This window comes from Diceros bicornis, chromosome 10 (assembly GCF_020826845.1).
Source record: "Diceros bicornis minor isolate mBicDic1 chromosome 10, mDicBic1.mat.cur, whole genome shotgun sequence".
Taxonomy (NCBI): domain Eukaryota; kingdom Metazoa; phylum Chordata; class Mammalia; order Perissodactyla; family Rhinocerotidae; genus Diceros; species Diceros bicornis.
In genome coordinates this window covers 78,787,760-78,801,643 of record NC_080749.1, presented here as the reverse complement: position 1 = coordinate 78,801,643, position 13,884 = coordinate 78,787,760, and the positions used below count along the sequence as shown (strand labels likewise).

General features: G+C 39.9%; 1 protein-coding gene across 2 annotated transcripts; it reads left to right on the top strand.

Annotated features, from left to right (window-relative positions):
* Positions 1–3,566: 3,566 nt before the first annotated feature.
* CLK1 (CDC like kinase 1) lies at positions 3,567–12,534 on the top strand. Of its 2 annotated transcripts, XM_058549552.1 has the most exons (13): positions 3,567–3,677; positions 5,113–5,273; positions 5,589–5,817; positions 6,854–6,944; positions 7,351–7,417; positions 9,019–9,135; positions 9,228–9,394; positions 9,895–9,989; positions 10,093–10,222; positions 10,830–10,912; positions 11,591–11,670; positions 11,941–12,031; positions 12,150–12,534. In XM_058549552.1, exons 2-13 carry the CDS (start codon positions 5,113–5,115, stop codon positions 12,291–12,293), a joined length of 1,455 nt encoding a protein of 484 aa, XP_058405535.1. In that variant the 5' UTR covers positions 3,567–3,677; the 3' UTR covers positions 12,294–12,534. The 2 variants fall into 2 exon arrangements, with proteins under 2 accessions (XP_058405535.1, XP_058405536.1); XM_058549553.1 differs by lacking the exons at positions 3,567–3,677; positions 5,113–5,273; positions 6,854–6,944 and having other exon boundaries at positions 5,799–5,817.
* The last annotated feature ends 1,350 nt before the right edge of the window (positions 12,535–13,884 follow it).

Here is a 13,884-nt window from a genome sequence, read left to right as displayed (position 1 = left end):
ATGTGTGCTCCATTATAGCCATAAGGCTCTCACAGATAGGGAGGTATTCTGGCTGCCCACCTTGGGCCTATTGGGGGCACCGTGAGGATTAAGATCCAGAACATTGATTTCTCTCCACTCCCACTGAGTTGACTGGTTCACACTGATCACATTAGCAGTTGGGTGCCTGATGTTCAGTATAAACTACTTAGACTAGAATATTGCTGATCGACCCAAATTCTCTTTAAAAAGAAAGTAATATGGTTCCCTATCTAGACCAGAGATTGGTAAACTACAGCCCCCAGGTTGGCCACCTATTTTTGTAAATAACATCTTGGAACTCAGCCATTCCCATTTGTTTATTATTCTCTGGCTGTTTTGTGCTACAGCAGCAGTATTGATTAGTTGTGACAGAGACCAAATGGCCTACCAGCCTAAAGTATTTACTATCTGGCCCTTTAAGAAAAAGTTTGCCAACCCTTGATCCCGAAGTTGCCAGATAATCGTGGTTTCACAGCAAAGAGAGCTGGATGCGCCTAAGGGATAGTATAGTCAAACTATGCCTGAAACCTCCTTCACCACGCTAGAATTGTACCTGCACTTATCCATTTAGAATACTTGAGTCCTGTTAGGTCTTGGTTTGGAGCTCTCTGTTGAGAAGAAGGCTTGAAGACCTTTTGGTTAATGGCAAATTGATTAGTTAAAATTTTATACCTTAGTTGAACTTGGGAATTTCCAAATCCACTTAGCAACACGTTTATAAGTTCTCTATGTTGAGTATTTCTGAAGACATGTATGCTCATCTATTTTTGTTTGAACAACTACACCTAGTACGGGCATACCTCGCTTTAGAGTGCTTTGCAGATAGTCGTTTATTGAGCTTCTTCCAGGCTTGGATACAAAGGTGCTTTGGACACTGCCGACTCTGCGGGAGCACAATCTAAGGAACTAACACACATGTAAATAGATAAATTATAATACATAGAACTCAACTTTTAATCAGTTTAGCAAAGTGGATAGATTAGTTACTATTTCACTCGTGAATTGAAAAGAAAACTGATGGTTCTCTTCAATTCGATTTGTACCAATTGTGGTGGTAGAGGTAGTGATGGGACTCGATTTAATAATTCTAAAGCAAATCCAGAAGAATAAATACTGGAAATTTAAAAAAAAAAATTACAGTGAAAAAGGAATTAGCCCCAATCTTTCTAAAGCTGCAAATATTAAAACTGTGGTAATGTGGGGGATAAGGGTAGAATAATAGAAGGGTATAAACAGTAGTATATACATAGGAGGTTAATATATAATTAAAGCAGTATCCAAAATCATTAAAAAAGAGATTATTCCATAAATTGTGTTAGGATAACTGGTAAATGATACGGAGAAAAATAGCAAAATAAATTCACCTCACATGATATACCAAAATTCCAGATGGATAAAAAAGTTGCCTTTTTAAAGAAAACACAGGAAAAACTTAAAACATTTTAAAGAATTCCTCTGAAGAGGAAAGGAATTTCTCAGTTTACAAACATGACAAAGGTAAAGATGGAACAGGTTTAACTACATGAAAATTGAAAACTTTTTTGCAATTAAAAAACTGAAAGGACAAAGAACTGTACATTCCAAAAAGCAATGGTGTGAATGGGCAAGTCACAAGAGAAAAGGGAAAATGTTCAACTTCACTAATTAGAAAAGTTTCAAGTTCAGTTTCCACCAAAGTAACATTTTTTAATGTTATACACTATATTCTTTTGTTAGGGCTGCCATAACAAAGTACTAGAGATTGGCTGGCTTAAACAACAGAAAATTTTCTCACAGTTTTAGAGACTAGAAGTTGGGAGATCAAGATTCTGGCAGGGTTGTTTACTCCGAGACCTCTCTCCTTGGTTTATAGATGATCATCTTCTGTCTTTACAGGGTCTTTCCTCTGTGCACGCGGGTGTCCTAATCTCTTACACCAGTCGTATTGGATTACGGTCCGCCCTACCTCATTTAATCTAATTACTTCTGTAAAGGCCCTATCTACAACTACAACCACATTCTGAGCCAATAGAGTTAGGACTTAAACATGAATTTAGGGGGTATATAGCCCTCCAAACAGCCCATAACATGCACAAAAGGACACACTAAAATAGTTAATTTCATAAATGAAACTTTGGGTATATCTCAAATTAGTAATTGTCTGGATTTGGGCTTTGCTAAATTTAAAACCCTTTTGGAAAGCAATTTTGGCAATATGTACAAGATTTTTTCAATGTTCATTGTCTTTCATCCTGTAATTTTAGTGTGGGGATTTCTCCTAAAGAAATTATTTTAAATATACTAAATTGCTCTGTGCACAAGGTCGTTCACTGCAACTTTTACCTGTAACAGCAGAATATGGTTGATGCTCATCTTGTAGATTGTTAGGATTATGAGAAGTTATGCACAGTGCTTAGCACAATGATTGTGATTAGCTATGATCCTCTAGAGACTGGGATTCCCTAGGTTTGCTTAACATTTAAATGTGCTGCTAAATATATCCTGAATAGCTATAAATTTCACAAGTTACCGTCATGAATTTCTCCTTCTGTGAAACATTTACTTTATATTTAGTGATCCTGGCCCCGATGTAAGGATTTAGGTATTAATGGTTTTAAAGCATTTTCAAATCCATTAAGGGGCTAAAGAAATACAACCATAGGAATTTTGGGAATGTGTATTCCTCAACACTTTACCCTACAATAGTTGTGCATCTGAATAGGGCGGGTTGTCTGCGTTGCTCTCCTGTGCAAACATGACCAGTAAAAGTATCCTTTATCGTAATGTGTGATAATTCTGTAGTGTTTTCCACTAAGTTTAGAATGAGTGAGGATTTTTTTCAAGCGACAAAAAATGGAGGAGGGCGGGGCGCGAGGGTCATCAGACTCGGCACTTTGTTCTTTCGAATTGCAGTTTGATGGTTTTTGCTGTTCAGAGGGCGTTTCCTGGTACTCGTCTTTTCGTCACGACCTTCCGTTTCCCGGTTACAGTTTATTTGGCCTTAACGCAGAGGCCTGGCTTAACGCGGAAGTGTTAACTTCCTGTCTCCAGGGTCCTGCTCACTCATTTCTTCAACTTCTAAAACCTTGGGGAAATCTTTCCAATCCAATTTCAGTGCGTGTGGGTCCCAGCCACTAGACGTAACTAGTTTAAATAAGTCCAAGAACCTTAGCAAAAGCCAAAATCCAGACAACTACTAATTGGGGGCTATTCGATGCAGGCAGTATAATTTGTTTTTAAAGCATTGTTTTGGTGGTTGCAATCAGGGCACAGGCTATTTTGCACCCTGCTTCCCTCATTTTCTCTTGTTTCTAGCGTCCGCAAGTACGATTTTTAACGTGCATCGTCAAGACTTCTCCCCAGTGCCTAACTTCTCTCACAACACAAATGGAGACGAGGGCCAACATGGCCGCCGTCAACAACCTCCTCGGTTCGTCTTCGCTCCTTCCGGCGCCTGCGCACTTGGCGCTCACGCCCCCCGCGTGCACGCGCAGCCCGCCCCGCCCCGCCCCCCGTAGGAGACGCCCTCGCAGCGTCACCAGTGTTTTCGAGGAGAATCCCGACGCTGCGGCTGTCAGCTCCATTTTGTTGTCGGAGCTCGTCGCAGCCGGCTGGGCGCCTGCCGTGGTCGCGTTGCCAGCTTTGTCTCCTTCGGCCTGGACTCTGTGACCCGGACGGTAAGATGCAGGAGGAGGCCAGCTAGGTGTCAGGGCCGTTTTCTGTGCCTCGAGGGCGCGTGGGGATGCCCCTCGCCGCGCTTCGCGGCCCGCAGTCTCCGGCGCGACGTTGCCCCCTCACCCGGCTGCACAGAGGCGGCCGGCTCGTCGGCCCTGCTCCGCCAGCCCTTCGCCTCGAGCGTCCTCAGTCGCGGCGCCGTGCCCCTGGCGAGGGCCGCGAGTGCTCGCTGGGCGGGGAGCGCTCCGCGGACGCTCGCCCTCCTCTGGGGTGGGGGAGGGCCGGGCCCGCGGGCGCCATGTTGTCGGCGACGCCTGGGCCGAGCTGTAAGATGGCGGCGGCGCTGCGGGCGGGGAGGCGGGCGTTTGCTTGCGTTCTGGAATCTGCCTGTGTCACGGTCCTGTGAGGAACTGTGTCGGTGGCAAATGGTGAGAAAGACGGAGCGCGTTGATGTGGTGTAAGGCTTAATGTCTCGTTGAGTCTCAAAGGAGTCGAGTGAACACCGCTAGTCTGTGTTCCGGTCAGTGACGTTGACCAAAGGCAGGGTCAGGGACCGAGGAAGGAGAAGGAGCGCCGTGCATTTGAGGGGCGTGTGGGGGAGGCCGGGCGATCGCGCGTTTCATGCGTTGGAAGTCCCCCTCCCCCCGCCCGCATCCTCTTGGGAACGATTGGAGCGTTTTGATTCCTTAGAGTGCAGGGACGAGCTGCAGTCGCGCGGTTAGGCCTGTCAGAGCGGTAGTTGAGGAAGAGCCATCTGTGTGGAGCGTCTTTTCCAAGTTTTTGGGGATTTTTGTTGGGAACATTTCTGAAAGGAGGATGGCTCTCCCCTCCCCCGAATTGTGTAAGACCGTTTTTAGGGGAGGGTCGGTTTTGTAATGGGTGGTACGTGCTGGGGAGGGGTGCTCGGGACGCTGGTGTGTAGATTTTCCCTAATGCTGGCGTTGACTTGTGTGTAGTTTGGTCGACGGACCTCCTGTACAGACATACGATGACGGTTCTGTTGCGGAGAACCTGTATGAGTGCTTTGAAGTTGGAGGCCGGTTTCTGAAACACGTTTAAATGGGGAGAATTACACATGTGGGCCTGTAGTAAATTTGTCCTCCCGGCAGGAAACGAATAAGGTTTTACCAGAGTTGATAAGTAGGGATTCCACCCCACGCTCATTTTTTCTCTTCCTCCGTTCTTCCAATAAATCCAAGCATGACATGGTTAATGCAGAATATCTGCGAATAAAGTTCAGACTCACGTTATGGGACAACCCAGTCGTGGGTTTATCAGTGATTTCAGGTTGGATGACAGTGGCTTTTGACCTTGTGATGTAAAGGAACAGCTTAAAACATCACAACTAGAGTGAATTTGCAAGGAAGAGTTTTGGTAACTGCTCAGTGTTGACACGTGGGACACAGTGTAACTGGGAAAAACTTGTTTTTTATGTAGATGAGACACTCGAAGAGAACTTATTGTTCTGATTGGGATGAAAAAGATTGGGATTATGGAAAATGGAGGAGCAGCAGCAGTCATAAAAGAAAGAAGAGATCACATAGCAGTGCCCGGGAGAACAAGCGCTGCAAATACAATCACTCTAAAACGTCTGACAGGTAAGGAGGGTGCTTAAAGCGTCTCAATGTAAAAACACATTTTTACTACAATGTTGTATGTCGATATTTCAGTAAAACTGGGGGGACAACACGTTTTCATGATTAAAACTAGTATTAAAATTAAGTAACCGTGATTGCCATTCCTTTTTCCAATGATGGCTTGTAATGTTTGTAAAATGGTGTAGATTTTTTTGTTTGTGTTTTGATGGCGAAAGCATAAAATCTTATTAAGAGTACTGTCTTAAGAGATTTACTGAGAATTTGAGGATATTTGGATATCAGCATAAAGTGTTGAAAAAGTATTTGTTTTTCTAGCCATTATTTGGAAAGCAGATCCTTAAATGAGAAAGATTATCACAGTCGACGCTATGTTGATGAATATAGAAATGACTACAATCAAGGATGTGAACCTGGACATCACCATAGAGACCATGAGAGCAGATATCAGAATCATAGTAGCAAGTCCTCTGGTAGAAGTGGAAGAAGTAGTTATAAAAGCAAACACAGGATTCACCACAGTACTTCACATCATCGTTCACATGGGGTATGAGCTCTTTTAAAACATTTTGGAAATTTTATTTCCCATGTGGAACAGGAAAACTTGAATTTGTGTTTGATCATTTGAGAGAGTTCTGTTTAAGATGAAGTCACCTCAGTTTTAACTTGCAGGATCTGTCTGTGTTTGTGCATTGGCTAGAGAGTTCCTGAAATACAGTACATATTTAGTTATATAATAACAGGTTTTATTACTAGTTGGCAACTAATTGTCATTCCAGTGAAAGAGGGGAGGTAATTTAATTTAGGTTAGTTTAGAGCAATGATGACAAAATATTCTGAAAGATTTTTTTTAGGATACTTCCAGAAATCTGATTTGTTTTCATAAATTGAAGCTTTATCACAAGAATAGAATAGATATTTTATTTTTGTATGATCCAGGATTAGGCGTGCTTCTTTGTTATAGCAAAGCATGCTCTAATCCTTTTTTTAGCTAAACAAACCACTTAATGTATTTGAAAATTATGGGTTATGTGTTAATTTGGAGATTAGCTCAGATGACATTTAAAATGCCATAGTGTTATTCTTGTATGCTAAATCTTTTTTTATCCCCAAAATTAGGGCTTTAATTTTATTTACTGTTTTGATAATTTGTTTTCTTAGATTAGCTAGGGAATCTTAATTTGGCCACAGTCTACTTTGACAAGTAAATACTGCATCCTACAATTTTGCAACATTAAATTAGGACACTAGAAACTTAAAATTTATGTTTCAGTGAATGCTACAACTAGGCATTTTTTTTAAAAAAGAAAAACAATTGTGTTATGTTTTGTTGCCTTGCCACTTTGAGTATCTTATCTGAAAATCTGTTCCTTGCCATGTTTTTCTCCTGTTAACATAAACTATGTGCCCTGTGAATTTCTGGGGACTGAATTTGAAATTGCTCCTGCCAACCGTTTGTGGCCTGGCGTGTATCTGAATGCCTGAATATCTCCCCGCTGAATGAATTTCGTATTCTGCCCTGAATTCACTCGGGTATATTGATTGGCTGGATGATCTTGGTGCCGCCCACTTGACGTTTCCAGAAGAGTCACCGAAGGAAAAGAACCAGGAGTGTAGAGGATGATGAGGAGGGTCACCTGATCTGTCAGAGTGGAGACGTACTAAGTGCAAGATGTATAGAATATTTTTCAACACTTATTAACTTTTCAGATAACATAATCTATATATAGATTAAGATTTCAGGGATTTGGAAATCTTTTTTTCTTTCTCTGTTTTTTGTTTTGTTTTGTTTTGTTTTTTTCCCTTTCTTTTGGTGGGGGGGATTGTGTCTTTGCTTTCTTTAGAAATTTAATGTTTGTTATGCAAAAATTCCAAAACAGTAAATCAAGTTAATGAAATTAGCTTAAGAATGAAATTAGACCTAAAAATAGTTATATGTTTTTTTTGACGGTGTTGACCAATAAAATATCTAGTGATAAGGAAATTTGTAGCAGCAACTAGATATCTGCATTGATAGCATTTATGATAAGTAAACTGTTTCCACTTCTTGGTATGACTGAGATTTATTTCTCTCTTTTAGATGAAATTGTTGATACTTTAGGTGAAGGAGCTTTTGGAAAAGTCGTGGAGTGCATTGATCATAAAGCGTAAGTTTCCTAGCTGGGGATTGCATTTGGGAGGTCAACAATACAGAAAATTTATTTAGCTTTAGAATGTCATCTGACCATGAGTTATAGATAATCATGATACAGTCATGTGTTGGTTAACAAAGGGGATATGTTCTGAGAAATGTGTCATTAAGCAATTTCATCATTTTGTGAACATCATAGAGTGTACTTACACAAACCTAGATGGTGTAGCCTACTGCACACCTGGGCTATGTGGTACTAAATCTTATGGGACTACCATCATATATGCTGTCCATCATTGACCAAATCATTGCTATGCGATGCATGACCATACCCTTTTAGCTTAAGTTTGTGACTTGGATGTAGGAAAAGCCCAGTAAAAGGTACTGCTACCTCTTTGTATTTTTAAGCAGTAGCTGTTAATAGTGTATGTAGACTATAATTTCAATTTTAAGCTGAGAACAGATTTTTTGTGTGTGTGTGTGAGGAGATCAGTCCTGAGCTAACATCTTCCAATCCTCCTCTTTTTGCTGAGGAAGACTGGCCCTGGGCTAACATCCGTACCTAGGTTCCTCCACTTTATATGGGATGCCGCCACAGCATGGCTTGCCAAGCAGTGCATCAGTGCATGCCCAGGATCCGAACCAGGGAACCCCGGGCTGCCACAGCGGAGCGCGTGCACTTAACCGCTTGTGCCACGGGGCCGGCCCCCCTGAGAACAGATTTTATTATTTCAGAAAGTATTTTGTTGTCCTACTGGGCAGTTGTGGCCAACTAGATCAGTGTTTCTCAGCCTTGGTTTTATATTAGCAATCTTTGGAGCTTTGCTTATCCCAGACATACGGAAGCAGTCTTCAGGGTAGTTCCTCGGAACCTTTGTTTTCTAGAAAATGCCATGATTCATCATGGTGACATAGCCAGGGCCGAGAACTCTCCTAGATTGGTCGCAAATTTAGTTATCTATGCCCTTCAGACTACTGATTGAAATTTAAGATAGTATAAGAAATTTTGCCTTTTTTGTCCCATTTGAACTTTTTTTTTCCCGTTTGTAATGGCCGAGCTTTTCTAAATGACTTATTAGAGGGCGCTTCCCTGCTATTGGTAACGTTCTGAGAACTCGAGTTCCTTATTACGCCTCAACTATACCCCAAGTTTTCTGGTAACCTGGACAAAGGAAGATTTGATATACTTGCCAGTGACAAGGAGAAACTGCTTTCTGTACATTTGTTTTGAGTCTTAGTTGGAGTGCAAATTGAGGTGGTAATATTCCAGTATTCTTGTTAAGTTAGAACTATTGATACATAGTTTAGTTGAAGGATCAAAAAATAATTCATGTGAGTGATAGTATGATGAAAGAAATTTGTGTTATTCAGCATGTGTTTACATTACCGACCCTACCGTATGCCCAAAGATCATTCTAATTGCTTACATTGAGTTGGAGTTAGAAGAGAGTACTTTTCGTATGATCAGACAAAATTGAATGCTAAACCATAAATTCAAGAAAACAAATACAGTGGATTGGTGTTGAAGTAGGGCAGTTTGAAGAAAGGGATAGAAAAATGAAATTGGACAGCATCTTTTTTTTTTTGGTTTTAACTTAGATTTATTCTCTCTAACAGGGGAGGTAGACATGTAGCAGTAAAAATAGTTAAAAATGTGGATAGATATTGTGAAGCTGCTCGCTCAGAAATACAAGTTCTAGAACACTTAAATACAACAGACCCCAGCAGTACCTTGTAAGTATCAAAATACTTAGAACTTAGAAAATGGCATCAGGTAGGTTTGAATTGTGAGAAGCTGTACTCAGTTATTTTTCATGTGTTTCTAGCCGCTGTGTCCAGATGTTGGAGTGGTTTGAGCATCATGGTCACATATGCATTGTGTTTGAACTACTAGGACTTAGTACTTATGACTTCATTAAGGAAAATGGTTTTCTGCCATTTCGACTGGACCACATCAGGAAGATGGCATATCAGATATGCAAGTCTGTAAATTGTAAGTACTTAGCATATCTTTCAGAAATTGAGTTTATTGAGACAAATTTAATGCCATACTCATTGGGATCTTTCAGGAAAAAAATGGGATCTAAAATGATAGGACTTGGAAGCCTGACTTTTAAGAGTAGGTATGAGAAAGATATAGTTGATTACAGGCTGTTGGTCAATTTTTACTGCATTTCATTCAGTAAATAATGCCTTTCTGATTTCTAAAAATATTAACCCAGAGACACTGGATTAAAATTAAGGAATGGCAAATTTCAGCTTTTATAGAGAAAGATACTTCTTCAGTTTTTAAGCAGTTAGTTGTCAGTGGACTAATTTTTTAAGGTGGGTAGTGGATTTTAGTCCCTGGTGGCTTTTCTAGCAGGATATTGAATACTGCCACTTCTTTTGACATGTGGAAAAGGCGTCAGAGAGGTTTTTCTTGTACGGCTTTTGGGTTTGGTTAAGTTTTTGATTTTCAGGTTACAGCAGCTTTTTCTGTTTCATTCTCAGTTCTGCACAGTAATAAGTTGACTCACACAGACTTGAAGCCTGAAAACATCTTATTTGTGCAATCTGATTACACAGAGGCGTATAATCCCAAAATGGTAAGTCTTTGATGTATTATCTTCATAGTTTGAAATAAATATTTTATATCTTAATATTATGCCTCAATATTATGCCTCCTTAACCATCATTTACGATTTTCAGAAACGTGATGAACGTACCTTAGTAAATCCAGATATTAAAGTTGTAGATTTTGGAAGTGCAACATATGATGATGAACATCACAGTACATTGGTCTCTACAAGGCATTATAGGGCACCTGAAGTTATTTTAGGTAAGTATTTCTTAATAGTGCTTTGGGAACCTGTATATCTTTACTGAAACTGACTATAAAATTTATTTATAGTCCTAGGTCCTGTTTGTGGGACTTTTTATCTTTTTCTCTTTAAGGGATTAGTATAAAACAGATTAAAGATTTTAAGCTTTTATTTGTTGCAAATAGTCAGCTCTGGGACTTCAAGTAGGTAATAGCTTAACCTTTATCTGGAATTCAGTTTGCACATTTGTAATATGTGGTGGGATTGTAAAACAATCATTTAATGCTTGTTATATCCCAGATGCTTTTCATGTCAAGTTAGTCCTTGTGTGGTGTAGATAGCTCCCATTTTACAGGTTAGGAAATTGAGGCTCATGAAAAATCCCGCCCGCCCCGTGCCCCCCCATCACTAGTCAGGAAAGAGTAAGCCAGAGTTGGAAGTTTAAACCAGTTGTCTCCAGAGCCCTGACTCTTACATTCTATGCTATTATATTATGTTTAATCTTGCATTAAGTGATTCCTTCAGGATATTCCTAACTCAAACATCAAATTATGTACTTTTTTTTTAAATGTCTTTAAGAAATATTGAGGATTTTTTTCCCTAACAGTTTGTTTTGCTTTGCAGCCCTAGGATGGTCCCAACCATGTGATGTCTGGAGTATCGGATGTATTCTTATTGAATACTACCTTGGGTTTACAGTATTTCCAGTAAGTGACAATGATTGGTTTCAGTGGCTTTGCACAAGGAAAGTGCTTGTTTATGTGAATGAACACTTTTAATGCAGAGTACTCACATTTGGGTAGCTTCCTTTTTTCCTCATTATAGACTGTTAGTTGTAGCTAAGTATAAAGAAAAAATCATGTAATTGTGATGCTTTGGGGCATTTGTATTTCATTCGTAATTTATCATTTAAAACATTTTTAAGTGTATTACTATCCTTGTTCATTTAGGGAAGTCATTGGTGAGCCTCTGTAGGCCTTAGTATTTTTTTGTTGTCAGCTCTAACTTGCTAAAAGTGTGCTTTTTTTAGTGATCATTTGCTTTTTTTTTTTTTTTAATAATGTTATTTATTTATTTTTTCCCCAAAGCCCAAGTAGATAGTTGTATGCCATAGCTGCACATCCTTCCAGTTGCTGTACATGGGACGCGGCCTCAGCATGGCCGTAGAAGCGACGCGCCGGTGCGCACCCGGGATCTGAACCCGTGCCGCCAGCAGCGGAGCGCATGCACTCAACTGCTAAGCCACAGGGCCGGCCCTTAGTGATCATTTTCCTTGTGGCCTCTAATCATCTATGGATTAAAAATCTAGCAGCTATGTTAAATGAGAATAAAGCATAATGTGCAAGTAAAGTTGGTTAACAATTAGTTTTCTTTTATTATTTTAGACACATGATAGTAAGGAGCACTTAGCAATGATGGAAAGGATTCTTGGGCCTTTACCAAAACATATGATACAGAAAACCAGGTATGTTTTGTTAAGAGTAAGTGCCATCCTCAGTACCATTTGGTCACATGTTCTGATTAGAACTTTATAAAACGATGAAGTCAGTAATCACTTAAGTAGCAGATTACCTTGCTGGGAAGCCAGTAACTATAGGCTGGCTTTTAAATCTCTTTAAAAGCATTTATCTTCGAGCTTTAAAAGTATAATAATTGATGAAACCATTCACCTTTGCTAGATGTTTGTTTTCATTGTCAACATTATAAACATGAATGGATATTGACTTACTCTTAGGAAACGTAAATATTTCCATCATGATCGATTGGACTGGGATGAACACAGTTCTGCTGGCAGATATGTTTCAAGGCGCTGTAAACCTCTGAAGGTAAGCAATGAGTCATTGCTTAAAGGATCCAAACCTTGAGTTTCCCCTCTTTTTATAGTGGAGAAATAAAATTATAACTACCAAAGAAAAGGCTGTTGACTATTTCTTGTCTTTTCAGGAATTTATGCTTTCTCAGGATGCTGAACATGAGCTTCTCTTTGACCTCATTCAGAAGATGTTGGAATATGATCCAGCTGAAAGGATTACTCTCAGAGAAGCCTTAAAGCATCCTTTCTTTTACCCCCTAAAAAAAACTATATAGATTTATAATTGTACACCTCTTTTGAAGAGATCTTATGGACTGTATCAGCCTAATTTTTAAATATTAAGTTATTTTGTACAGCTTTTGTAAATTTCTTAAGATTTTTGTATTGCCATGTTTATTTTGTTTGGATAATTTGATTTGTTAAGTAAATAGCTAAGTAAAGTAATGAACATCTTTTTCAGTAATTACTGTATAAAATGATTTCTTCAGAATAAATTTTTTGTGCTTACGAAATTAATATGAATCTGTACAGTTTGTTTTTAGCACCATTTTTCTTCATAACCTCTGTCACTTTAAAGAATGAACATGTATTTCTCTTCTTGGTGGTTTCCTTAAGGCTTTGGAGAGGCTGGCTCTGTGGCATAGAGGTTAAGTGCGCGTGCTGCACTGCGGTGGCCCGGGGTTCGGATCCCGGGCGTGCACTGATGCACTGCTTGTCAAGCCGTACTGTGGCGGCATCCCATATAAAGTGGAGGAAGATGGACACTGATGTTAGCCCAGGGCTGATCTTCCTCACAAAAGAAAAAAAAAGTCTTTGGAAATACTTAGCATTGTTTCTGTTTCAGGGATTGCCAGCTTTGGGACGTACACCTTCCCTAAACCAAGTGTAATGAAGCCAAATTGAGAGGATACGAAGAAGTAGAGATTAGCCAAGATGCTTTTGTTTCTCCCTTTATTCCTGTTTAGATTTAATATGACTGCTTTCTTATCTCCCACTGAGTGGAATTCTGCAAATGGTTTAAGGTCCTGTGCTCCTTCAGGACTGGTAATGAATGACAGAGAAGCTTCCAGAACCCTTTGCAGCCAAGTCTGAATAATTAAGTACTGTAGTAAGTCAGGTTTTTGTCCATGGTTTTATCTATGCTTGATCTGTTTATGACTACATGGTCAGTATTTTTTTTGTCCTTATGACTTCTTAGAGTAGTTGTAGATTCACAGTAAAATTGAGAGGAAGGTGCAGAGATTCCTGACATGCCACAGCCATATGCCGTGTAATGACATTTTGGTCAGCAACGGACCGCAAGTACAATGGTCCTGTGAGATTTAAGTCATGTGTCGCTTAATGAGAGGGATATGTTCTGACAAATGCATTGTTAGGCAGTTTCATCATGTAAACGTCATAAGGTGTGCTTACACGTACCTAGGTGGTATAGCTTACTACATACCCATGCTATTATAGTATTAATCTTGTGGGACCACCATTGTACGTGTGGTCCATCATTGAAATGTTATGTGACACGTGACTAATACCATATAGCCTAGGTGTATAGTGGACTGTACCATCTAGGTTCATGTAAGTACGCTCTGATGTAGGCATGATGACAAAATCGCCCAACAACGCATTTGTCAGGATATATCCTCATTGTGACACACAACTACTTCCTGCCTGCACACATGTATAGCCTCCCCCGTTATCAGTATCCCTGACCAGAGGGTGCATTTGTTAAAAACTGATGAACCCACATTGACTTCAAGATTTTTATTTATTTTTTTCCCCCAAGGCCCCAGTAGATAGTTGTATGTCATAGTTGCACATCCTTCTAGTTGCTGTATGTGGGACGCGGCCCCAGAATGGCCAGAGAAGCAG

Excerpts from the sequence above, each read along its gene's own strand:
- CLK1 (XM_058549552.1), top strand. The coding sequence starts at position 5,113 with ATGAGACACTCGAAGAGAACTTATTGTTCTGATTGGGATGAAAAAGAT. Across the intron at positions 6,945-7,350 it reads AGACGTACTAAGTGCAAGAT|ATGAAATTGTTGATACTTTA; the intron begins GTATAGAATATT and ends TCTCTCTTTTAG. Across the intron at positions 9,395-9,894 it reads GATATGCAAGTCTGTAAATT|TTCTGCACAGTAATAAGTTG; the intron begins GTAAGTACTTAG and ends TTTCATTCTCAG.